Source organism: Arvicola amphibius, chromosome 12 (genome assembly GCF_903992535.2).
Source record: "Arvicola amphibius chromosome 12, mArvAmp1.2, whole genome shotgun sequence".
NCBI classification, from domain to species: Eukaryota; Metazoa; Chordata; class Mammalia; order Rodentia; family Cricetidae; genus Arvicola; species Arvicola amphibius.
The window spans coordinates 36,432,004-36,456,888 of NC_052058.2; the positions used below are offsets into that span (position 1 = coordinate 36,432,004).

The following is a 24,885-nucleotide window of genomic DNA, read 5'->3' on the forward strand; positions in this document are numbered from 1 at the left end:
GCGGGAGAGGCTGGCCACCGGCCAGGGAGAACAGAAATGCTAACAGGAGAACAGCTGCCATAGCAAGGGCTTTGTTTCTCTGTATGAAACAAGGCAATCATGGCTTCAATTTTAGCAGGGTAGCTTCTTTGCTCCTCTACTGATTGAGTCACAGCATGAAGTCAGCAAACCTGTTTCTGAAGACGGAAGCGCTAAGCGGGCATGATGCTGCTGAAAGCTGGGCAGACCAACTCTGGTTGGCATGAATAAAGGGCATAAAGATTGGGTTCTCCCTCCTTGGCTCAGAACCAGACAGCAGAACTGGGTGGGCTGCCCTTCAGTTCACCCAAGCCCGGATGACAGCAGGTAACAGTGAACAAAGCCACAAAAACCTCAAGTCTTCAGCAAAGGGAGTTGTGAGCCAAGCAGTCCCAACCCCCACCCCAGTATCTAACACCCACCCTTCAACCACTGTTAAAGACCTGTCCACATTTGTAGGCGTCCTGTCCTTCCAGGCATGAAGGCAGAGTTAATAGCATGAGAACAGGACCCAGGAAATCACCACTCAGAGTACATTAACATCTATTTGGGAGGGTGTGAACAGAACCAAGGATGAATCAGTAAGGACTTTTAAGGAGGAGAACCCGGAGAAGGATTGGTGTAAGGTAGGATGAATCACGCCCAGCTTGTATGCTCCAAGGGAAAAAGCGACCCAAGTATGAGGTGAATAATGTCTATCACTAATCGTGCTATCTCTTGCACACAGCATGAAACTAGAGTGCTAGTTCTGAAGTCAAGGAGACAGGCCCTTGGCTGTGTCACTGCATAAATGACTTCAAAGGTAATCTTATTACAGAAAGTTATAAACAGCTGGCTCATTAACTCTGTGGCCGGGGAGATCAGCTACTGAATTTCTAGAGAAATGACCATATTAAAAAAAAATACATACAGGTTTTTCTCTGTAGAGGTACTCTTGCAACTAAAAAAATGTGTATTATAAAGACACAAAAGTATCTAGAATTGCACCACCATTATTGTTATTTATACAGGTATCTATAAGCATATGCATGACTGCAATGCCTCTCTCTTATCTTGCTTATGAATTGTTGTAGTACAGAATACTGTGAAAGCAAGGTGAATATTCTGGTAACTATTAAAACCATTGCTTGGCTGTGAAATTATTTTGTGTATGGAATTTAGCTTTCTCTTGAAATATGTGTTTTGGCTTTCCACACCAATGTCCTTTGGATACGAAGATGTACCATCAGCAGCCTGTCACAGCACTGTGGTGTCTCAGACACCGCTAGGGTCAATACCTTACCATATTTTGTTGACCCTTGGACTTCTACAGCTATTTTGTGCTATGATTTTCTGCATCTTTCTTAAGTGTTGGAGTCATGGTTCCCTGGACTTCCCTTATTTCCTGGTAGCTCTGCAAGGCTTCCCTACTACCCAAGTCACACACTCTCAAAATAACAGCAGACAGAACAAGGTCCAAGTTTCACCGGTGCTTCAGCGAGTCCTTTCGGGGGCACCTCCCTGGGCTCTGTTCATGCCTGGATCTAGCCAAGATAATCGCCATTACCAGGACTCTGACCGTCTCATATGCACATTAATCTGTTACACACTGTGTTCCTCTTGTCTGTGCAACTCACGTTTGCCCTTCACCTACTTTAGTCCGTCATAAATGTATAAAACGTCAGCTTCAAATCGCCATGGAAATGTAGTTTGCTGCAACTGGAAACAACTGGGAGACAATGTGCTTACGAAAGTTCACACTGGTGAGCGTGCTGATATGTGCTATTAAATCTTACTTTTGTTTATGTCATTTAAAAAAATCCCAAAAGCAAGTCTTATTTATGGAAGTAGTTTTCGCAGTGAGTTATACGGTGGTTCTGGTGGTTCTGTCTGGGCTGTGGCGTCTGTGCTGCGGGACCTCCCACCAAAGCTCAGGAGTCAGACGCACAGCAAGCAGATCCAGTGTTCCTTCACAGTAGTGGCTGACATCGGAGACGTGGTTATGCTCTAGAAAACATCTTCTATAGTCACTTGAAATATTACCAAAGAAGCAACTGTCAGACCCCAAGTAGCTGTGGATGATTTAACAAGTCAAGCTTTAGACCCTAGGAAACAGCAATTCCGTGTTTATAGTTGAGGGGAGACTGTGAGGAAGTTCCTTGTATCATTTTTACACAGCATAGACATTAAGGGCAGAGTTATGGTGGGGAGATGACCCAAAAATGGAGCAAAGGCTCTCTGGATAATCCAAGCCTCTCCTCAGAGATTCGCCTGGGGAGTATGGGAAGATCTTCAAGATGTTAGATTTTGTCTGAATAAGGGGATGAAGGAGAAAGGCATGGCCACAGATCTGAACGCCAGCCACAGCAAGACTTCAGAAATGGGATCTGTGGTGTGAGGTGGCAAAAGGGAAGGTGGTTTGGGGAGCTTGAGAAACCTGCTGAACTCTGCAAACCTATAGTAGGAAGCAGAATAGCATACCATTGTTATGTAGCTAAAGAGTTCTTGGATATAGCTATGCGTGTTTATTTATATTCTTGAAATATATACATATATTTGTATGTATACCTTGTTTTCAGTGGATAATGAGGGCATAACAAGTACCAAGAACAAACACCAAACAGAACTGTGTGGGAACTAAAGCACAGAATGAACAATGCTGGAGTCAATGTAATGTCACCTTACTGCTGTGTTCAAAGGAACAGTGAATACAAGGGCAGTTGGTCCTGAAGTGGTGGTCTTCAGCTCCAGACAGGGGACCCACTCAGTCCCGATCAGCAGCCAGCAGAATCACTACGTCTCACCTCAGACTGACATGAGCATCACTGGCTTCTGTCCTTTCTGTGGGGAAAGACTGTTTTAGAATGAAAATATAGACCCAAAGGCATACGTGAGGCACAGCAGCGATGCTGCTCACCTGACTGGAAGATGAGTCACTGTAAGCCTGTGACTAACAGACCAGAAAGCCTTGAGGGTGAGAGAAAGAGATCTTTAGAGGTAGCCAATGCTATTGCCAAACTTATTAACGAAGTTTTCCTCAACTCTTTCTGGGACACACACACACACACACACATATATCCACTTTGCATCAATACAATGGTATTATCCTAGACAATTTTTGTATATCTGATTAGAAAATAAAAATTTCATTTTTGTATGCAAAATTATATTGACAAGCTTCTGATTCAAGGTATTTTATATATGGACTGTTTAAAGACGGAAATTAAAATGTCATTTTCTCCCTTGCACATCTCCGTAAACAAGGTAGTTTCTTCAGATACTCACCGAAGTATTTTCTTAAAGCAGATATTAGGTCAAAGGGAAACCAACGCACTAGACTGCTGCGATCAGTGAAGATGTGAATTCTCAGTCCCGAGATTCTCAGGATTCATGGCTTGAGATATAGAGTGTATATGGATAAGAGTTTGTAAATAGAATATCAGAATTTGAAAATAACAGTACTCTATATCTTAGTAGGGGAAAGACATTAGAGGAAACAAACTGGAAAGACAAACACATTCTTATAATTGTGAACTTTATTTTTTATTTACTAAGCCAACACGTTCAGGAAAGAGACTTTACATCTGGTTTCCATAATTCCTTTACAGGCAAATTGTAATATACAGTATGTACTCTGAAATGGATTGTAAAATCAGTGGGGAAAACGACATTGCAGACACTGTTTCTGGTTTTAGTCGTGACTAAGTTCTCAAGGCCAGCATTACTCATCATGGCAATGCACTACCAAGAAGAAAGGGGGCGCCTTTTACTCCACAAGGTGAAGACACAATCTTTAATCAGTTACATAATTATAGAAACCTCATTATCATTTGTCCAAATGTATCCTCTCAAACTGCTGCAGCAAAAGCTTAAAGAAACCTGTGGAAAGACCAACAGAAAATAGAACTCAAGCATCAGAATCAAGAAAACAGCAAGGCCATCATCTCCAAGGGAAACCTTACATATTTATATTACGGTTATACTTCATTTTCAAATGTGTGCATAAGCATGCAGAAGTAACTACCCAAGTTAACTCAGCAACACGGAAGCTACAGTGTAGGATGGAGGGTGTGGGAATGGAGCTGCTGTCTTCCTGGCCGTCAGCACAAGCACAGTTGACCCCAAAGTGCATCCTCAGGAAGCTGGTCAGACTACTCTGATGGCAAACAAGAACACCTGTGTCTGGAACATCATAGGTGGCACAGAACCTTTCCGAAATGACAGTTATGGGGATGAAGTTGCCTTTGATACACTGAGTAAAATACTAAAAGGGACAACAGACATTCAAAGAAAACTTAGTGCTATCATGGGCAAAGTGGCATGCTGGGATACAGTTCAGTGAAAGGCTCTACAGCTTCCTTCCCACACCAACATTTACAGAGAAATTCATTTCACTAAACAAAGCCACACCCACAGGAGGCAATTTGATATTTCAGGCACAACTATAAGCAATTAAGCTCATTTAAAGTGCATATCTGATATTTTCTTTCATACTCAGATTTTTACTTACTAAAATGCTTAGTAAGTTCCCTAACATCTACATAAATACAGCGAACAGTAGTTGATATGCCTGAAAATACAGTACATATGAAAAATGAGACTCCAAAAGAAAAATAACAGGTAGATGGTCTAAGATTAGAAACCATCTATAATCCTTTGTTGCAAGCCTTGGAATCACCTGTACCTATACCAATAAACATCTTAGCCCAAACTTTCTTTGAACAAACTCAGGGTCACATAGCAAAACTCTAGCTCAAAAATCAATCATCTGAACCACATCCTGTTAAAAGCCAAATGAACAATTCTGTATATTTTCTTCCCACACATGTAAAAACTGTCCAACTTCCCCTTGGCACTTGGAACTCGCCCACTCCTACTATCCTCACCGAAAGAACAAAGTGAGCTACGTTTCTGTGAAAGACAGTTGGCAGAGTGCTGGTTTACAGAGGCACTCGAGGTCAAGGCAGATGTGAGAGTGTGACCTCTGTTTACACAGCAGTGCCGTGCCCTCATCTCCACTTCTCAGTATTACTAAAAGCAGACAAGATATTCTTGCAGCTTTTACAGAAAACTGCAGGCAAATATTCTATGTTGTTTGCAAATGCATCCTAGATGTCTTCTCTAGGTAATGTATTTGAAGCATACATTGTGTTTTAAAAGTATACTGATGAGGGATGGGGATGGAGCTCACTTGGCAGAGTGCTTGCCTACCACACAAGGTTCTGGATTTGACCTCCAGTGCCACATAAAATCAGTTGTGGTGGTGCACTCTTGTAATCCCAGCACTCTGGAGATGGAGGCAGGCGATGAAACATCCAAGGTTATCTTTGGCTATACAGTGAGTTAGAGCGCAGCATGGAATACGTGAGGCTCTTGTCTCAACCAAAAACAAAGAAGAAGAAAAATATATATAATAATGAGACTGCCTAAGTTCTATCAAGACTGAGGCCCAACAATGGTATAGAGAATAAACTGGTGGATGCATATTTCTGCAAATTCATCAGGGAGAAAAAAATTAAAGGGGCCAAAGATTAAACAAATTACTGGAGTCAACATTTTCATCTAATAGACAATGAAGACATCTCCCTCAGACCAGAGGGTTATAAATAAATTTAAAAACTGAAACTTTTCCCTAAGGATAAGGCCAACTTGCAAAAGCACTTCACAAAAGTCTATACAAACCTCTAATTTAAAAAACAGACACTAGTATGTTCTACTGCAGGAGCTAGAGCATGATTGTAGCGGATACGCAATTATGAGATGAGCTTCTCTTCCCCACAAGGGGAAAGCACATGTGCTCACAGCTGCAAGGAGCCTGGCTCTCTTTCATGAACAAAGAGGTGCTTCTGCCCACAGCAGTGATGACTCCATAGCATCTGGCCTACGTCAGGGTGTCCTGAGCTTCGGTTCTTCTCTGACTAAAGTGCTGTGGTGTGAGACTACACTCATCCACTCCCAAACCCAAGAAAGGTGGGCATCTGCGAATGGCAAACTGACTAGACTGAGGGATCACAGCACACGAGGTGAAGACTGCCCTAGACGGCAGCAAGTGTGACTGACGCTTTCCACTAACCAACTCGATACCATGGCTCTCTTTGTAACCTAGTGACATTTAAAAAAGAAGCCTAGCAGCTTCACTGTTTTGGCTACAATTACTTTTGATAGATTTTTTTGGTCATCTAATCAGATACTGATCCTGTAAGGTTATTTGTCTGAAAGAATCTTAATTTGAATTAAATGACCAGCCTAAAGATGGCATGAGTTGGACAAACGTAAGGTAAATTTACTCAACTGCTTGAGAAATAGTCAGCAGCATGGGTGGGTTTCTGTAGCCCCCACAGCTACCTTCTGCAGCAATCCTTCAGGAAGAACAGCTTCCTAGCTACAGTTTCATCCCCCCCCCCAACCTACTTTTCAAGAAACCTTCATTCAAAGTAGAAAAGGGAAACTCAGGAAACCCAGAAAAGCAACTTATCATGATATTCTTACATTTATATATATTTTTTTCTCAAAGTGTTTTAACTCATTTTTATAGAAAATAAGCTTTAAATTCCTCTTATATCGCATCAAAATTTTGTGCAAATATTTCAAGTCCATTATTCCAGTCTTCAGATATTATCAAATAGTCAAAATCAATACAATTATTACAATAAAAACTTAACTTAAAATTTTCCATGTATGTTGTGGAAACAAAGTAATCTGATGGATCTATAAGTTAATAGGGTTTAAAACTCAATTACCAGCAAAACTCTAACACCAACAGAGATTACAACTAATATACCCTTAGGCATCTCAAGTTCTCCAAATTTACCCAGTAGCAATGGAAGCATATAGTATATGTGTGTATGAAACAAGGTGTTATAACAACATCTATCTGGTTTACATAAAATAATGAAAACTGTCAGCCTGGGAAATTTGTCTGAAAAAAAGGAGAAACAGTAGGACTATATTATTGATCCTAGAAAGGAGAGATAAAACCTATAAGGATTCCCCCACTAAAAGCCTGGTCTTTATTCATTGTGGAGATTTTGCATAGACCACATAAATATACAAAACACTGGCCAGAACCCTGCTTATGTGGACAATCATCTTCCATCATCACTATGGATCTTTAGTTCAAACAGTAACCATATTCACAGTAAGAGTAAGCAAAGGGTGAGGTTTTAATAAGCACAGTTATGGGCCACAACAGGACTAAATTATCAAAGTACATGTGTTGCCTGGTAAATGGAATACTTGACTTTTCTGGTGTGCAGAGAGGGGGCTGGATAGTATGACTTAGCCTCTGAGATGGAGAAGTAAACTTGTGTTTACCTGAGACAAGAATGTGCAAATGGTATAAAGTTCAACTAGAATAGAAAATGGAAGAGCCAAACTAGTAGAAGCTTCTGAGTTTTAATTTTAAGATTTGCTGTAATAGAACCTCCAACATAGTAATAAACTGCACATAAAGCTATCACAGAGCAGACTGATTTCAAAAGACAAATTGGCAGGTGATGGCTATGCACTTAATGTATCTTTGGTTTAGGAAGACGAGAATATCGATTAGAGGCCACACAGTCCCCAGAATGCAAACTGCTGTGTGGATTCTGCAGTTCTTTTGATCGTGCTAATGGCCTTGGGATGCTTGTCTTGGCCTGGAAGTTTTGAGGCTCTAGTTGGGAATTGCTGATTTGTTTTTGTTTCAAAGTGCCAGAAGGGGGACGGAGTTTAGATGTTTTCAGATTCAAATTGTTTGCGAGATTGTTTTGATTAGACGTTGGCTGATGCTTTAAATTACATGGTGCGATTACTGGTGACTTCTTATAAGTGGAAGTCCTACGTGGTGATGAATCAGAATCTGGAGGTGCCAAAGAACTCAAGATGGATGGCTTTAAATGCTTGGACTTGGGCTGAGGAGACTGGTTTCTTCCAACCCTCTTAGTCTGGTCCACTGTACTTGACTGGGAAGGTGTCTGAGGAGGAGTAGGTACAAACTGCATGTCACTAATTTGATTCTTCACCAAATGATCCGGCTCTTGAGCATTCATAGTCATGCTCAGGTTCGTTTCAGAAGGTATGTCCTTCACCACATCCACTGTGAACTGTGGGCTTGGCGACAAAGGACACTCTTCCAAATCATAGCTGTTTTCTTGTTGCAAGCCATGTGTAAAGCTTCCATCTGGATGTGCACCATCCTGGCACATGCCTTGGACTCTGTGTTCACTGTGGACCTCGGTATGTTGTGGCTTTATTAGTTTTCCCTGGGCGTGGTCTGTAGATCTGGGATGGCTGCTGGAAGGCTGTAGTACTTGAGGCTATTAAAATTTAAAAAAAAATCAATAATTTAAATTAGAAATTTACCCAGAATGAATGCAAGTACAACTGCACTTACGCAAATTGCCACCTATTATATTTTAATATGGAAAACATGATTTTTTTTTTAAAGAATGAATTGCAAGATCCAAGCAAACTCATGATACATATTAAATGAAAATGCAAACAAAAATGATACAGGCAGCAAACACCGAACAAAATCCAAAATTAAATGGGACAAAAGAAAGTATTTAATGAAGAAAAAAAATCCCTGCATCATTAGATTTATCATCTTCAACATTATCTACAAGGGCTACAGAGGAAAATTTCATTCGTGGTTTGATGTACTGTCCTTAAGTGGCGCTCACATTTAATGGTAAACTTCAAGATATTGTCTGCTTTATTTTATGCACATCACTGTTTTGCATGCATGTGTATGTGTGCACCAAGTGTCCCTGGTATCCTTGGAGGCTAGAATGGGATATCACTTCCCCGGAACTAAAGTTACACATGGTTGTAAGGTAATTGCTGGGAACTGAACCCTGGTCCTGTGCAAGAACAGTCAGAGCTTTTAACCGCTCAATCATTTCTCCAGCTATTATGCATTTTAAAGTTCATTTTTTTGCATGTTGCCAAACACTCTATCTCTTTTACCAAAAGATACACAAGGTTTAGGACAGACTATATTAGTTTACGAGAAATTCTAAAGATTTACACAAAAGTGTCCAATACCCTTAATTCAGTACATGCATAGCACTAAATTCAACCCTTAGAGGCCCCAGTCACTCAACAATCTTCTCAGGGACAGCTGAGAGAGCTTAAACATGCAACCACCTGGAACTGGAACCAAACTACAGCAGCTTTGCGTGCCCTCAGCGGCTTAATATGATACTATCTATACAAACTAGAGAAAACATGTGACTCCTTTCTTTGGGTTATCCAGTAAAAAAAAAAAAAGTACAAAGTGACATAGGAGTCAGTTAAAACAAATTAATAACGATCATTTCCTCTCCCGCACAGTACTTTCTATTTAATATTTTGGGCTAAAATGTCAAAAACTTTGGGTGTGAAATGTGGACTTTTAGCAAATCATTTTTACTAATAAAAATACTTTTTAATTATGCTAACCTACACAGTATCTCTCACATTTCTGCTGAAGGGACAGATCTAATCGACTGCATCTTTGTGTTCTTCTACCCCTTGACTAGCAGTAGAAGTGGCTGCCCAGGGTCAGCAGTGAGAGACTGAAGTGGCATAGCTGGGAGTCACTGGAAACAGGATGACCACTCAGCAGGGATGACTGAGGGCTGACCAGGGCTTTAAAGTGGGCAGGAGGATTTATAAGATATCTTGCCAGTCAACATTCCAGCATGGAGGAAGGAGGAGCTAGCAAGTCCCAACTCCTGAGGAGCTAGCTATGCACAGCTGATGTCTTTGGGAGAGCACTGTTTGTATTCTTTAAGAGGTATTGCCTCTGACAGTTAGCTAAGCTCCAGTGGAAAACCCTACACCAGGGAGAACATGGGCGACAGAAACTGGATGAGGTTATTTTATTTTTAGTCTTTAAAAAGAATACAATGTTGGGAGGGAGTGAAGAGGTGAAAGTAGATCTCGGAGTGCTTAGTGAAATAAATGAGGAGGTGAGAATGATCCAACCAAATTGTACGCAAATAAAAAATTCTTTAAGAATAAAAATACTATATTTAAGAGGCAGAACAATAATCAAAACTAAACTGTACAAAAAATGAATGTTAACATTAACTCTAGCTCTAGAATGTTTAAAATAAAGCTAGCCTAATTGCTGCCTAACGCTAACTATCCAGACTTCAAAGACAGTGGGCATTTTTTAATACATTACCATGGAGAAGGATGAACTGTCCTTAAAATTGAAAGGCACTAAAATATCATTAGTAACTAATTCAGTAGATTCTACTGAAGTTTCCTAGTGAGCATGTAAAAGCAATCACAAACATCAAAAATACTGAATGAAAGATCAAGCAGGGCCTTATTAAGGCGGCAGCGTAGAGAAGAGCAGCACTAACAGCCAAGGGCACTGTACTTGTTCTCTCCTTTCACCTCCAAACAGAGTAGTTTTCCTACATCAGTTTAAAAGATCTTAAAGCAATCTAAGAACTGAAAATATCAGTGACAATTTAAAAGACAATTTAATTAATTAATTAATTAATTATTTTTGGTATTTTGAGACAAGGTTTCTCTGTTTAATAGTCCTAGCTGTCCTGGAACTAGCTCTTGTAGACCAGGCTGGCCTCCAACTCACGGAGATCTATCTGCTTCTGTCTCCTGAGTGTTGGCTGTCTCCCGAGTGTTGGGATTAAAGGTATGTGCCACCATTGCTGGGCTAAAGATGACTTTTCTGCAGTATGTCTATGGCCCTAGAAATAAAAACATTTTTTTCTTATTAAGGCAACTTTCCAGAAAAGGCTCACTGTGACCTGAAAGTAACACAGCCATTTGCCATGCTAATTATTCACATTCCCTACTTCTCATGGAGAAACATAGAATTAGAAAGACCTGCTGCATGTATTCAACATAACAAACTCCATTTACAAGACTGTCAATCGGAAAATGGCAAAGCTTCTAAGAATATACAATGTTCAGTCTTCTAGCTGAGAAATCAAGATTAAATAGTTATACATACAAAAGTCTAAACTATCATCTGTGGTAATTTGAATGTAATTGGTCTCATAATCTCATAGGGAATTAGGATCTATTAGGAGGTATGGCTTTGTTGCAGAGGGTAAGGCCTTGCTGGAGGAAGTATGTCACTGTGGGGTGGGGAGAGGTTGAGGTTTCTTTTGCTCAAGCTTCCCTCAGTGTGACTTTCAGTTGACTTCCAGTTGCCAGCAGAATGTAGCAATCTCAGCTCCAGCACAATACTGCCTACATGCCATCATGCTCCCTGTCATGATAATAGACTGAACCTCTAAACTTCAAATGAGCCACCCCAATTAAATGTTGTTTAATTAAAGTATGTCACTGTGGGAGTGGGTTCTGAGGTTTCTTATGCTCAGGATACCACCCAGTGAGTTGGTCAGCTTCCTGTTGCCTCTGAGTCAAGATGCAGGACTCTCAGCTTCAGCACCACATCTGCCTGCATGATGCCATGCTCCCTGTCAGGATGATAACGGACTGAACCTCTGAAACTATAAGTGGGCCCCCTCAATGAAAGGTTTTCATTTATAAGAGTTGCTATAGCCATGATGTCTCTTCACAGCAATAAAAAACCTAACAAAGACATCATCTAATTGAAAAATAATGTTATTTCTATAAGATAAATAACATAAATTTTATAGTTCATGCAAAGTTACTTTTAGTAATATAATTTTCCTATTCTAAAATGAATTCCCTATGTTTGAAAACTGTGATTTGGAAAACTCGACTGTTATGAAGAGAAAAAGTCTCTTTTAAGGAGACTAAGAAATTGCTAGACTGTGAGGTCTAAGGCAACAGCAGTGGAGGACAACAGGAGAGGCATCCGTCTACGGTCTAGATTGCCGCTAGCAGACAAACTACCCAGTAACTGCTACAAAGCACTTCTGTCCATCAAATCACAGGACCAGCAGTGAGAAGACGTGGAAGTGAGCAAAGCAGTCCCTGTGCTTTATGGAGCTTGTAAATAAATAACAAAACCACGTCCAACAACATGGAACCAAAAAGTAAACAAAACCCTGACTGGAGCACAAACATAAATTATACAGACAATTTGGACTAAAGTTTTAAATTGTGAGCAGGAGTTGCCAGGTAGACAGGAAGGAGGGAACTCTAAGATGTGAGCTGAGACACGACCATGGCTAACAAAGAACATGATGTTCTGCCATTTAGATGCCATGAGAATGTGGAGAGAACACTGCTGGGAGAACAGGCAAGGCTGGTGCCTACGGGCATTTGCCAAGCTATGTAACTCGGTATGCTAGATTAGGAGAGCTACTGAGGAATGCTAAGCAAGTCAGAGGATACAGAGTGCTTCAGGAGCTCACTCTGATGGAACCAGTGAGAAATTCAATCAGGGGAAGAAACTCTAAGAAGATGTAGTAAGCTACCATCAGCCCAAGTGAGCAATCACCAACAGCTCAAATAAAGCTTTAAGTGCAAAATGAACATACGTTGAGGGAAGAAGACAGGACAAACAGATATGAGGAGAGGAAAATTCACAGTATTTCCTGTCATCTGGGCAAGGTATCTGGAAAAGTACCTACTAGTCCATGCAGCTCACACGACTCATAACATAAGGTAACAAACACCCAAGAACCATTGGGGGATTCAGGAAGCCTCCTGTAGTCACAAATTAGTGAGGCTTAGTACCTTGCAACTTGTGGAGGGTCTGTTAGGACAGTTCTGAAATGCAGACTGGTGTCCAGTGCTCTAATGGGACTCAGCAACTGCAAGTCTCACATAGGAGTTTTAGATAAATACATGTCACCATACTATTCTGCAAATTCTCAGATTACATGGTGAAATGTGAGCAACAGGCACTACTCAGGGACTGCAAAGGCATGATGTTCATCGTTAGTGGTAACCTCAGATACCTATCTAGACTGCTTACAAGGATAACCCAGACCATGGAACTCCTCATGCAAGCACACTCACAGTTCATTTTCCATTGTAGAATTTGTCACACAGTGGTGATTAAATACACGCTTGCTATAAAAATGAGCAAGTGAATATTAGCTGTGTATCCAAGAATGATTCAACTGGCCATAAACTAGCAAAGAAGACTGATTAGATCATTAACAGATAATTAATGATTACATAAAAATCAAACTCTAAAAGTTAGTGAACAAATAATTATGGATAATAGGAAATAAACCTTTTCTTAAAATGTTTGATTTTATTACATATTAACTTCAACAGAAGTATCTTTCATAATGACCTATAAGGTTAGCCATCAAGTGCTTTTTCTACTTGAATAGGCATTCCTGGCTCAGGACACTGGGAAAACTATCTCAACAGGTATTTAGCTGTTTCCCTATTCCAGTAGCAACAGTATAACTATGCAAGCAAACCTCTTAGCACCAGACTTTTTGACACACATCACCTATGATAATTAGAAAGTTAAGCATGAAAAGTTCAAGGTATGGCTCTTTCATAACTGGGCCTGATAGAATAGTAAAGATATATATCATATGAAAATAAATTAGTTGCTATAGAACATGAGGTTTCTAGGTTCAAATGCATAGTTAAATAATGTTTATCACAGTTATGTGTTTTAAATCAACAGCAGGCATGTATGGCTGTTACGGCGAAGTGAAGATTCCTTCAATTTCCTCCTGGACAGAGGAACTGGATTTAGAACATAAAAAGTATTAAACTTTCCAAAGAATTACCAGATGGCTCCATGATGGAGTTAGTCAAACACAGTATTGGATTACCAAGCATCTATATCAGACTGATTTAAGTCTGAGTTCTGGATCTAATCCTTACAATCAGTGAGATACTAAGCAAATGATCGCAGTGCCCTGAAGTAGAATTTCATAACTGAATTTCTCCAAATAATATAGCAAGTCTACTAGGTCTAGCTGGGCTCAGCAACTGCAAGTCTCACATAGAGTCTTCGCATTTACAAATATTGGAAAAATCACAGACAGGGAAGCAGAAGCTCCCTTCTGCCCAAGGGCAGAAACCACAATTCTAAGTTTGAACACAGTCTTTTCCTGAGACTCTGAGTGGGAAGTTTTAGCCTCTTCTTTTGCTAAATGAGGGCACAGACACTTAATGAAGTAAAGTTCACATTTCACACACTTCAGTAAGTGGCAAAGGTCCCTTTTTAAACCATCAAAAAATTGAAAATGCAGCACTAAAATGTATTATTGTTGTATTGCTTAGGTACTAGTTATAAATTCCTGGGCTTTCAGATTATGCAGCTTAATAGATGATTATCTTAACATTTTATAAGCAATAAATCCACACATAGTTCCTATGTGGTTCTTAGTTGGCTCCCCAACCAGACACCAAGCCCAAGCCTGTTGGTGGAGCAGTCTCTCTGGATAGAGGTGGCTCCACAGTGACCACTGGAGGGAACCCTCTCTCATTCCACCCCAGAGGTCTCTAGAATTATCATGTTGGGTTTCATAAGCAACCTTTCCCTCTAGTCACTAGCAAAAAAGAAGGCAGCAAAAATACCAAGTCCTCAGTAAAATGTTTCATAGTCTGTAAAGTAGAAAACAGAAAATATTCAAGTATAAAAATGCTACTGTTTAACACACATGAAATATCTAAAATCATTTTTTACCTACATATAGGCTTACTATTATTATTAAATACACTTTAGTACTTCAAAGGAAGATGGAAATGGAGCTACCTGTAACATGCCTGTACAGATCTCATGCATGCACGCCGACATGCATCATGCAAACTGGGAGAAAACAGAAAAGCAAAAAGTGACCATGAGAGGAAGGTGGTAGGAAAAAAATCTGAAATTGTACTGTACCACGCTTTGTCAGAGAAGTAATGGACTAACTTCTCAACTCCTTGCCAATGGCACAATGGGAGAGCAGAGACAAGAAAGAGACAGGACAAGGGTATCAGAGACCAGACAGAACACCAAGGATTGCCATGACTAGGTGGCAGCCAAAGGTATCTGCTCTGCTTGTGTTTTCCTGGGCATTACTCATTTCTGAACATAGTATATTTGCAAATGGTAAAGCATATTTAATAAGTTTATATGCCTTTTATTTGTTAAAGTGGCTTACACCCATAGAAAAATACATTTAACACTTCTTACACTCTTACCAAACACTATATTGAAAAGAACTTTGACCCAATTTAATACTAAAATTCCAAAGATCTAAGGAGATTAGCTCCATATAAATCCCTATGAAGAAAGGAAAAAGAAGAAAATATTTTTTAGTAAATAAAAAAAACTTCTAGCACATTATAAAGGCAAATAAATTTAGTATTTGCTAGTTTTATTGTTACAATGGCATTAAAGACCTCTTAAAGGTATAATTGGACCTTAATTTAGAAATGGAATTGTAAATGATACATGAACTTCCACCCATCACTGTAAAGACAAATTCTTTAAGCTGCTCTGTAACTAGCTTCAAATGAAACCAATCATGGTTCCCAGTGATTTTTGGAAACCAGGAATACTCTTTTGTCCTCTAGATTTCAAAATGGCACCTCCAGATCTCAGAAAGCTTAAGGGGACATATGATTTATATGTATATGTGTGTGTATGTATATAAAACTACAGAAACATGGAATTTATAGATCCTCTGAGCTTACAGCCAATAAACTGCGTTTAAATTATCACAATGCTTAGGAGTGACTGTCCCGAGGCAGAGTCAGTGAAACACAGCTGAATCCGTGCAACTATCCCCTACAGACAGAATTTGTCCCGACCTAGCAGGTGCAGACAGAGCACTCTGGAAAAAACTTCTAAACTGCTTAACAATAATACATTTCCATTGGTGCAACCAATAGGATAGGGTGTGCAAGTGCAATGCCTCAGCAGCAGCAACTGGCTTAAGAAACACTTCCACCATCTGCAGAGCAGGCGCCACAAAAAGCTTCAGACAGCAAACACTAATTGCTGCACCTGCCACAACTGCAGGTGCTGACAGAAACTAACACATGTCTAAGCTTCTGGAAAGTCATACTAGACCATGAGTTAGGTGCACATTTCTCATTAACCAAACAATAACCATGCTAGATAACATCTGAAATTGACTGCAAAATATATGTATATTACAGAAAAATGGCTTAATATACAATTGACTTAGTTCAGTTTCTACGAATTATCCTAGTTTCCATGGCAAGCAAAATATTTTATTTTTATGAAAAGTCACTCCCAAAGAAAATTGCTCATAAGAACACAACAGCTGAAGCAACAATGCATATACAATTGATCGAAGTCACATCTTGGAGTCAGTCAAACTGGGCTATGTAAATCAAACCTAGCAGCATGTCTGGAATAGTAATTGCTCCTAGTGAGTGCAGAGGCTTTAGTAAACGATGTCCTTCCAGAGCGCTGCCTGAGGAAGTGCTGGCACTGGGTTATACACAAAGATAAGCTGCACTGCAGTACTTTACAAGAACTAGAAGACAAAGATCTCATCAGAAATTGCACCCAAGTGATAGATAATACACTGCCACAAAAAGAGTGGTTTCAAGTTATAGTAACTGTGGGAAAAATGTTTACATGATTCAAAATGTCTAGAAATACAAGATTCTTATTTTATGAAAGACTTGAAGGAAACACATAAAATTATTTTAGTTCTTTTAGCTTCTCTATAATGTGTCACTATATTGTATGTCAGAGGAAATTTTAAATTTTAAAGGTCATCTCCAATAAACTGCAAGATGTAGGCTCTGCCTGAGCAAATTACTACATCACTCTGATTTATTGATTTGTTTGTTTGTTTGTTTTTCAATACAGGACTTCTCTGATTTAGTGATTAATATCTTTGACTATAAAATTAGGATAATAGCTCTGATTATGAGTTATTGTGGAGATCAAGTGATAATTCAAGAAAAATGCTTACATATTCAATTCTATCTTCATCTGCATAAAATTTTCAAAATATTTTAGACATACTTTCCAAAGTGCAATATTTAATTATTAGATAGTAATTCCTGAGCCAAATGACAATGACAACTCAAATAGTGAGCAGGCTGGTGAAAATAAGCAGGTTAACAGCAGGTGAGGCAGGGAAGCCGAATGATCATTATCTGGCTGAACTTAGGAATGGCTCTTGCCCAACGCATTCTTGGATAATGGGTGTAATCCTTAGGGGAAAACACTTAAAATGATAAAGATATTTCTGTAAAAAATGTTTTCAATGATGACATAAAATTTATACAAAGCTGCCCAACCTCTGTTTTTCTTCCTATTTTTCACATGAATATGTGGTGTGTACATGTTTGTACATGCATGTTTTTGCCTGTGCATATGATGCTCAAGGTTGATGCCAGGAATCATTCTTGGTAATTTTTCCACGTAATTCATTGAGGCAAAGTCTCTCAACCAAATCCCAAGCTCATTTATATTGCTAGTCTGCTAAGTAGGTTGCTCTGTGAACCCCGTGTATTCTTTCTGAGGCTGGAAGTGAAGGAGGACCAGCAGACCCACAAATATTTACAAGGGTTTCTCAGTATCAGAACTCAGGTCCTCATGCTTAAGTGTCTTAGCTGCTGAATCACGTTCCCAGCTCCTCTCTCAGGTTTTTAGTCTCCATATTTAAAGTTGGTATATTAACCCTATATTCACTCAGACTTATCTGGAAGACATATTTAGTGATTTCCCTATCGCAAGCTGCTAACATTTTTAGAAAAAAAATAAGTCACTAGAGAAAAAAATGATTATACTATGTTCTAAAAGAAAGTACTATTTAAGAATCTTCTGACTGACCCTGTCTCGAAAAACCAAAAAAAAAAAAAAAAAAAAAAAAAATCTTCTGACTGAATATGTGCTTGCATCCAATAAATATATACTGGGCTGGGATGCAAAATAAATTTATCATCACTTGTCAAAATTATGTTAAGTGTTACCTGAAGGTTACACAATAAAAGGAAAAAACAAAAACTATAAATTCTGTGATTTCAATGTAATTCAGGTAAATATAATTATTATTAGAATATAAATTTAGACATCAAGCAACACATGCAGAAATTGCTAGATGGATAGGACAGATGAAGATGCACTTCATATGGTCTGTTTCCTTTCCTTCCCATCTAAGTTGTTTCACACAGAACTCAGAGAATTCCTAAGGTCTTTCATGTTACATAACCAAGAGAAAATTCTGAAAAAGATGTTAGGCGTAGCAACAAATGGACATTTGTGTGGCAATAGACTCCTCTATTTGCAAGAAGCAATTCTTACTATGCCTCTCAGGTCACTCATCACTCAACCCACTGTAGGTGGACTTGAGAGTAGAAGCAGTGACCAATGCCAGTGAACCAAGTCTCCACTGAAAACAGGAAGATCTCCATATACCTGAACAGAAACTATTTTCTGCTAGCCTGTAAAAATTTTCCTTGAAATCAGAAGAAAAACAGCACAAAGTAAACATCAGCATTCATTTTTATAATAAAAATTTTCACAAAAATATAAATATTCCCAAAGAAAATCATGTAAAAGTCAAGAACTTCTATACTTACCACCATTTCCTAAAGTTATTTTTAAATTCAGCACGTGATTTCTGGCCAATGCTTTGTGACACGGCCTGGGTTACACACTCTACAAGCGCAGCACAGGCTGTCTGCACACTGCACTATCTACTCTTACAATCAAGCCAGACCGCCATTACTGACGGCTCAGCCACAACTCCTGTCCTTTGCACTGATGATCAACACAGTGCACTCTAGTCAACGCCCGCGTAGGCATCAGAAAGAACTTTTTAAATGAAACATTATAATGAAAGAGAAACTTCTTAACTCCCTTCTATTATTTATAATCAACTCTATAAAAACTGAGTGCTGGGAACCACACACTACTTAAATGTATAAACAGGCATTATCTGGTGGAATGTTCATTTGGTATACCAAAAAAAAAAAAAATCTATTTTTGTTGTTGTTGTTTTGGCTTTTTAAGACAGGATTTTTCTGTGTAGGTTTGGATCCTGTCCTGGAACTCATATTATTGACCAGGCTGACCTCAAACTCACAGAGATATGCCAGCTTCTGCCTTCTGAGTGCTGGGATTGCGAGTCACCGTGGCCCAGGTTAAAAAAAAGCGCTATTCTTACACTCTCTCTGTAAAAATCACTGGATTCATTCCTATAATTTGATGGCCTTACTTCATCACACTAATGGGGGAGGGGTATAAAAATAAGCTTTGTTACCATACTGCATCATCTATCCACAGGGTGACTCTCAGACAGTGCACTGCTAAAACACATATCTCTTCCAGAACCTCTTAAACTCAGTGAGGGTTGCTGAAGGATGTGGAACGACCCTGGAGCTCTGGTTCAACAAAACTCCTATGAGCATCTCTAGAGAAAGACACATCCACCCATCCCTGAATGGCTAGCAGGGTTAAAGCATACAACTGATCAATACTTTTTTCCTAATCTGGAGATGTAGAAAGAGATCTGACCTAGAAAAATCAAAGATCAGTTTTGATAACAACACTGCAGCACACAATCAGAACCTAACAGCACTGAATCTATGAGGAAGAAGAGAAACTGCCAACAGAAAGCCATGGCCAGAGGAAAGTTTAAGACTCTAGAACTATTCCAGTTAAATTAGCGAGAGGGATAATTCCAGATACATAATTTAAAAATATACTTTTTAAAAAAGCTCCATTTGCAATACAGGATACTTAAACCTTACTTCAATTTCATATTGCAGCCAGCAGAGAGATGACAAGGGAACACGTGGTAGGGGAGAAGGAGGAGTTAAAAGGGGGGCCTTCTGTCGGCACAGAGGCAGGTAGGCTGATAAAAGATAAAACTGTCAAGCACTGCTAGCTAATGAGTACAAGCCTCAGAATCCATCATTTACTAATTATTTTCCTATTATCACCAGCAGTTCTGCATGGTTCCCCATATGCTGTGGATTTTAAACAGAAGAAATGGATGCATTGTCTCTAGAAGTGAAACAGAAGACAGTACCGCATTATTCCTCTTCTCTGCTCCATATAGGAGAGACAGCTGCAGAATTCCCTGTTACAGTCCACAGGCTCTACAGACTCTTTATTTTTCATCAAAACACAGAAGGAAAGGAGAGGCACCAACCAAACCCTGTCTTATCTGGAACTCGTTAATTATTTACAATTTTATTTACAAGACAATTTTTTAAAAAATAAATTTTATATCCTTAGATAAAATCCCCTTTGGACTTGTGATATTTCACATAAGGAAATATTAGTGAAAAAAAATGGTATGAATCACAAGGTATTGAACTAACTCTGACTATTTTACATTAATAATAACTTTTTTGGGGGAGGATGTGACTTTTCAAAAAAGATAAAATACAGCCAACTTACCAGGTATACTTAAATACATAATCTAATGCAGTCAACATGTGTGGCATGTCTAGTGATAACTGAATCATTAAATGTTAGTAAACATGCATATTCCAAGTCATTGCTTCTGTGCTGCGAAGCAGCTAACAAATTATAGAGACATATTAGTGGTTAAAAAAAGGGGTGCCTTGAAAAATTTTTAAAAGATTTTTTTAGAAGGCAGTTAAATACAATCAAAGCCTTTGATTAGGAAATATTTAAAGAAGTGTGCAATGGTCTAGTAAGCCTGATCCCTAAACAGTATGCATCTGTCCATCAAATGTGTAGATAATGTGCACATTTTATAAATAAGTAAAAAAACAATTTCATTCACATATTTCATGATCTTGATAAGATCTAATTAAAGACAGATGCATGTCAGTAGGTCTAGGGTCACCAGCAGAAGGTTTCAACAGTGTTAAGGTGAAATTAACCTCTGACAGCTGGAGGTTTGTTTGCATGCGTCAAGGAAGTGTTAAGAGAGCAGACCAGAAGGAGTGCTCCCTAGCAGGTGCCTGCAGATAGCTCAGGAGGGAAAAGAAGGTACTTGGGAAGGACAGGTCATGCAGACGGGAAATACCATGAAGGGGAAGCCAGAGCAGGATGGGAGTGAGAGACACAGACTCACTCTGTCTGCGGTGCGGTGGAACAGTCCGTGGCATCCCCTGGAATGAGCCCTGCCAAGGAGAGAAGGAGGGAGCAGAATACCCACCCTGTGCAGAAAGAGATGGGGTAGGGAGGCATAATAAAGAAGGGAACCAGAGAAACCAACATCACATTTGTTTTCGCTTAAAATAACAAAGCAACAGTGTTCATTAGAATTACATTTCGTTTTTAACGTACAGGCAGCTCAAATTATTAACACATCAGAATTCATAATCTAATTGTCAAATATTTTTACAGAAAATATCATTCTATTCTTTGTAAATAACACACAAATAAGCCTTTCTGTTATGTAGTAACTCCATCATCATATATCTTTTAAAGTATCAAATTATTTTTTTTCAGAACAAGAACTGTAAAAAGGAGGATAAATTAATGTATAATGGATGTATTAATATACAGAAAATGTTAATTTATGAATCAGGAGATCAAACATTATCAAACAAAATGCTTTATTTATTTTCAAGTCATAGATTTTCAAAAGATCAGAACATAAAATAAAGCTACGGTTAGAAATAATTAGTATATTGTGACAATAAAGTCTTGCAAAGTGTGACATGCAAACCATAGGGGATGCATACTCTTTAGTATGGATAACTAATAGCTCCTTTATTTAACTCAATCATGCTTTATCAAAATTGGAAGGCATCTGTATGTCAGATGTTGAACATCACAGAATCAAAAGCACATTTTGCCTCAACTCTCCACTGTAGCCAAACTAAAAGCTATCCACAGATAAAACTACAAAACACAAATGAAATGGTTCTGGTTCTAGCAATTTTGGTGCTGTATCTTTTGTTTTCTATTTCACCACAGCAAACACTGTTTCTTCCAACAAATATTCTCAAAGTTTCAAAAATATCTTCCATAGGCCTGGTATAAACCCAAATTGAATGCCAGACATTTATAAACAGACTGATTAGTAGATAGCTATAATAGCAGGTATGATTTGTATTGTCCTTGAAAAACAGTTCCACTCAAGTTACTGATTTTATATCTAAATACAAAATGCAAAACACAGTTGTCATAAAAGAACCGCATAAGACACGAACAATCAATTCTTGTGTGAAGGCTTTTGCCTGTCAGAATGTGATGTCTCAAAGGCAGAGGTGGCTCCTGCCAGTGTTTATCAATCTAGTTGATACACCCTATATTCACAACTCAATACATAAACATGATTAACATTATACCGTACAAAAGCAATTGTGTGACACCTCACAAATATTACTTGTTCAAATATTGATATGTGTATCTTCACACACACACCAACCTCTGTGAACAAGAAATAAATAAGACCCCTTGGCAAAGAAATAAACCCTTTAATTCTTCTTGATTACCTATCTCCAAATATACACATAAATATCTGAATTGTAATATGGCAACTCCCAGGGGGCAGAAAGGTGAAAATCGGAGTGTAAAGTTAAGACAGTCCTGCAGAAATATTATGCAGTGCTGCTGCCCAGGCTCCAGATCAGGAAAGCACATGAGACAGTTTACTCAAAAGACAAATCTATGAGAGACCCTGTTGTTTTAGTTACTTTGATATACTATTTCCCAGGCCAAGGAAAAAGAAACAGGTTTCTTGCCAGTAAAACTATACAACTATAAACATTAACTTTTAGAAGTCACATACATTTGATATACTTTTTTGATATGGTAGTTTTCTGATTTTACAAAAATATAAAGGGAAAGCTTGACTCAGTATGTCTACAGCACAAGCACCTACTCAGAGAAGTGACTGCTGAGGGCACCATATTCCTCTTTTTGTTCTGATATGTTATATATGTCCCTACTATATGCAATGATATAAACTGTCATTCGGTGTTAGAAGTAACTCCAATAAAGCATTCTGAAATGTATGCCAGATCTTTTTTTGCCATGACTGTCTCATGTGTAACAGCCAGCTATTAAACCAGGAGAGAGAAGCAGAATTAGGTCCAATTGTGAAGAAGCTGTAACATGTACAAGCCTTTCCATGCAACATAACAGTCTGGATCCCCACACTTGGTTGACAGTAAATCAGGTTAGCTGATTATGTAACAGGACAAATAGATCCTTTAGACCTTCTCTGTTGTGTGACAGAGATTGGAGGTTAATTTTTTTAATTATTTAAATTAAAGTGTTTAAACAAATGTTGGTTGGTAAAAAGAATTATGTCCTGATAATTTTGGAATTTAATGTGCAAATGACTTTCTATCATTAAACGCCTTTAAAACAATATTAGAAGTTTCCAGAAAAATAGAATTCAGTTCTTGTCCCATGTTTTTTTCACCCAAATTATTTTTGCAATTTTTAAATTAAAGATAACCACATCATTTCCCTCCTTCTACTAACTTGCCCCATATGCTCAACTATTCTCACGTTCATTGTGTCTTTTTCTTTTATTGCTATTAAGTATTAAACAATGCTGCTCTTAAGAAGAGGCTAGTGCATGATCAGTAGAGACTGTCTTTAAAAAGAGCAACACAGTCTGCTAAAGGTACAGCCTGGCTTTGCAACTGTAGCCATCCTTTCCCATCAGCTTCCAAGCTTGGGGATCAACTGGACTGTACCAACCACAGCTGGCTTTACAGCATATAAATGAGCTTTTGGCCGTGTTTGGTGCTGCAACCTTTAATCTCCAAATTTAGGAAACAGAGGTATGTAGAATTCTATCGAGTCTAAGGCCACCCTGGTCTATATCAGGCAGCAGGGCTAAGTAGTGAAACCATGTCTCAAACAAAAACAAAATAAAATGAACTTTGGTTTCTCTCCCACAGCATTCCGGAATCATGCCAAGTATCTGAATGAGTTGCTTCTCAGTTTTAGCTTCCCTGTGTGCAGGGAAATGAGAGTACTGGCATCTAGGTATACTGTTCCATCATAGTAAGCAGGAACCTGGCAGGTGGATGCTGTCTTTGTACACACTCAGTGAACAAAGCTTGGCACAGAAGAGTGAGCACACAGGCATCTATCTTGTGCATTCCTTTTTCACTCCTCTCCTTATTTGCTTATTATTTCTTGTGGGTTCTCTATTTCTGATATCCTACTTGTAGCCATTAGATGCCCAATCCCACTCAGACAAATCTCCAGAGGAAATTCATGCCGGCTTCAAAATGTTTGCTTTTCCCCCTTTCTGCTGTCACTGGTAGCAATCTACTGAGGTGTCCATTACCTTCCCCATTTCTTCCCACCTCCTAAATAGCTTCAAACAAACCCAGGCAGTAAGTCTCTCAGGCACTATCCTTTCCCAACCTTCACTGCATTCAGATTTCTTCATGTTTGGACAATGTCCAAATGGAATTCTCACAGAAAGCCTGTGTAGATGCTATAATCAAGTGACTGTAGAACATCAAAAGCACTGCAATGTCCCAAGGTGTTAGGAGAAAATATGAAAAGACAGATCATAATCTGCAACTTTCTCAAAGGCTTTAATTTTTTAAATTTTACAATTTAATACTAATACTAGAATAATTTTTAACTGACTTTTTCATTTTTAAAATTTCTGCCTAAAAAACCTACAGATTGTCAAACAAGGACCACGCTGCACCCCCACATCTGTATCACCTACGCCTGTCTAAATAAGCTAGACTCCTCCTTTAAAAAGAACATCTGGAACAACATATACTTTTTGAGTGAAAAGAAAAGGACTATCATTACAGGAACTGTTTCCAACATATGTATTTCAAGTGCAATCCACTGAGCACAGGAAAAGATCACAGGGTAAATTTGTTACTAACTTTATACTTAAGTATTATGGAAGTAAATAAACAAGCATTTATTTACTCATTGAGTGAACCTCCATGAAACTACATTATTCACAGATTACATTTTCTGACTTGTACTTACATGAGCTTTCACACTAACTTCACTGCTTTCCTTAGTACACATCTGTGCCACACCCTCCTGTGAACTTAATAACGCCAAGCCATCTCCCACCTCTGCCTTCACCAGCTATTCTGTACTTAGAGACATTTCATTCCTTC

The 24,885-nt window shown here is 38.7% G+C and overlaps 1 protein-coding gene across 5 annotated transcripts in view; it reads right to left on the bottom strand.

The window, feature by feature from the left end:
- Nucleotides 1–3,515: 3,515 nt before the first annotated feature.
- Ccser2 (coiled-coil serine rich protein 2) overlaps nucleotides 3,516–24,885 on the bottom strand; it is a 122,835-nt gene continuing 101,465 nt past the window's right edge. For 3 of the 5 annotated variants that reach the window (XM_038348460.1, XM_038348461.1, XM_038348464.1), the window contains exon 10: nucleotides 3,516–8,294. In XM_038348460.1, the coding sequence (XP_038204388.1) occupies nucleotides 7,506–8,294 (789 nt within the window). In that variant the 3' untranslated portion in view covers nucleotides 3,516–7,505. Of the gene's footprint in view, nucleotides 8,295–20,837; nucleotides 20,971–24,885 lie in introns of all 5 variants that reach the window. The other 2 variants (XM_038348462.1, XM_038348463.1) reach the window with 2 other exon arrangements.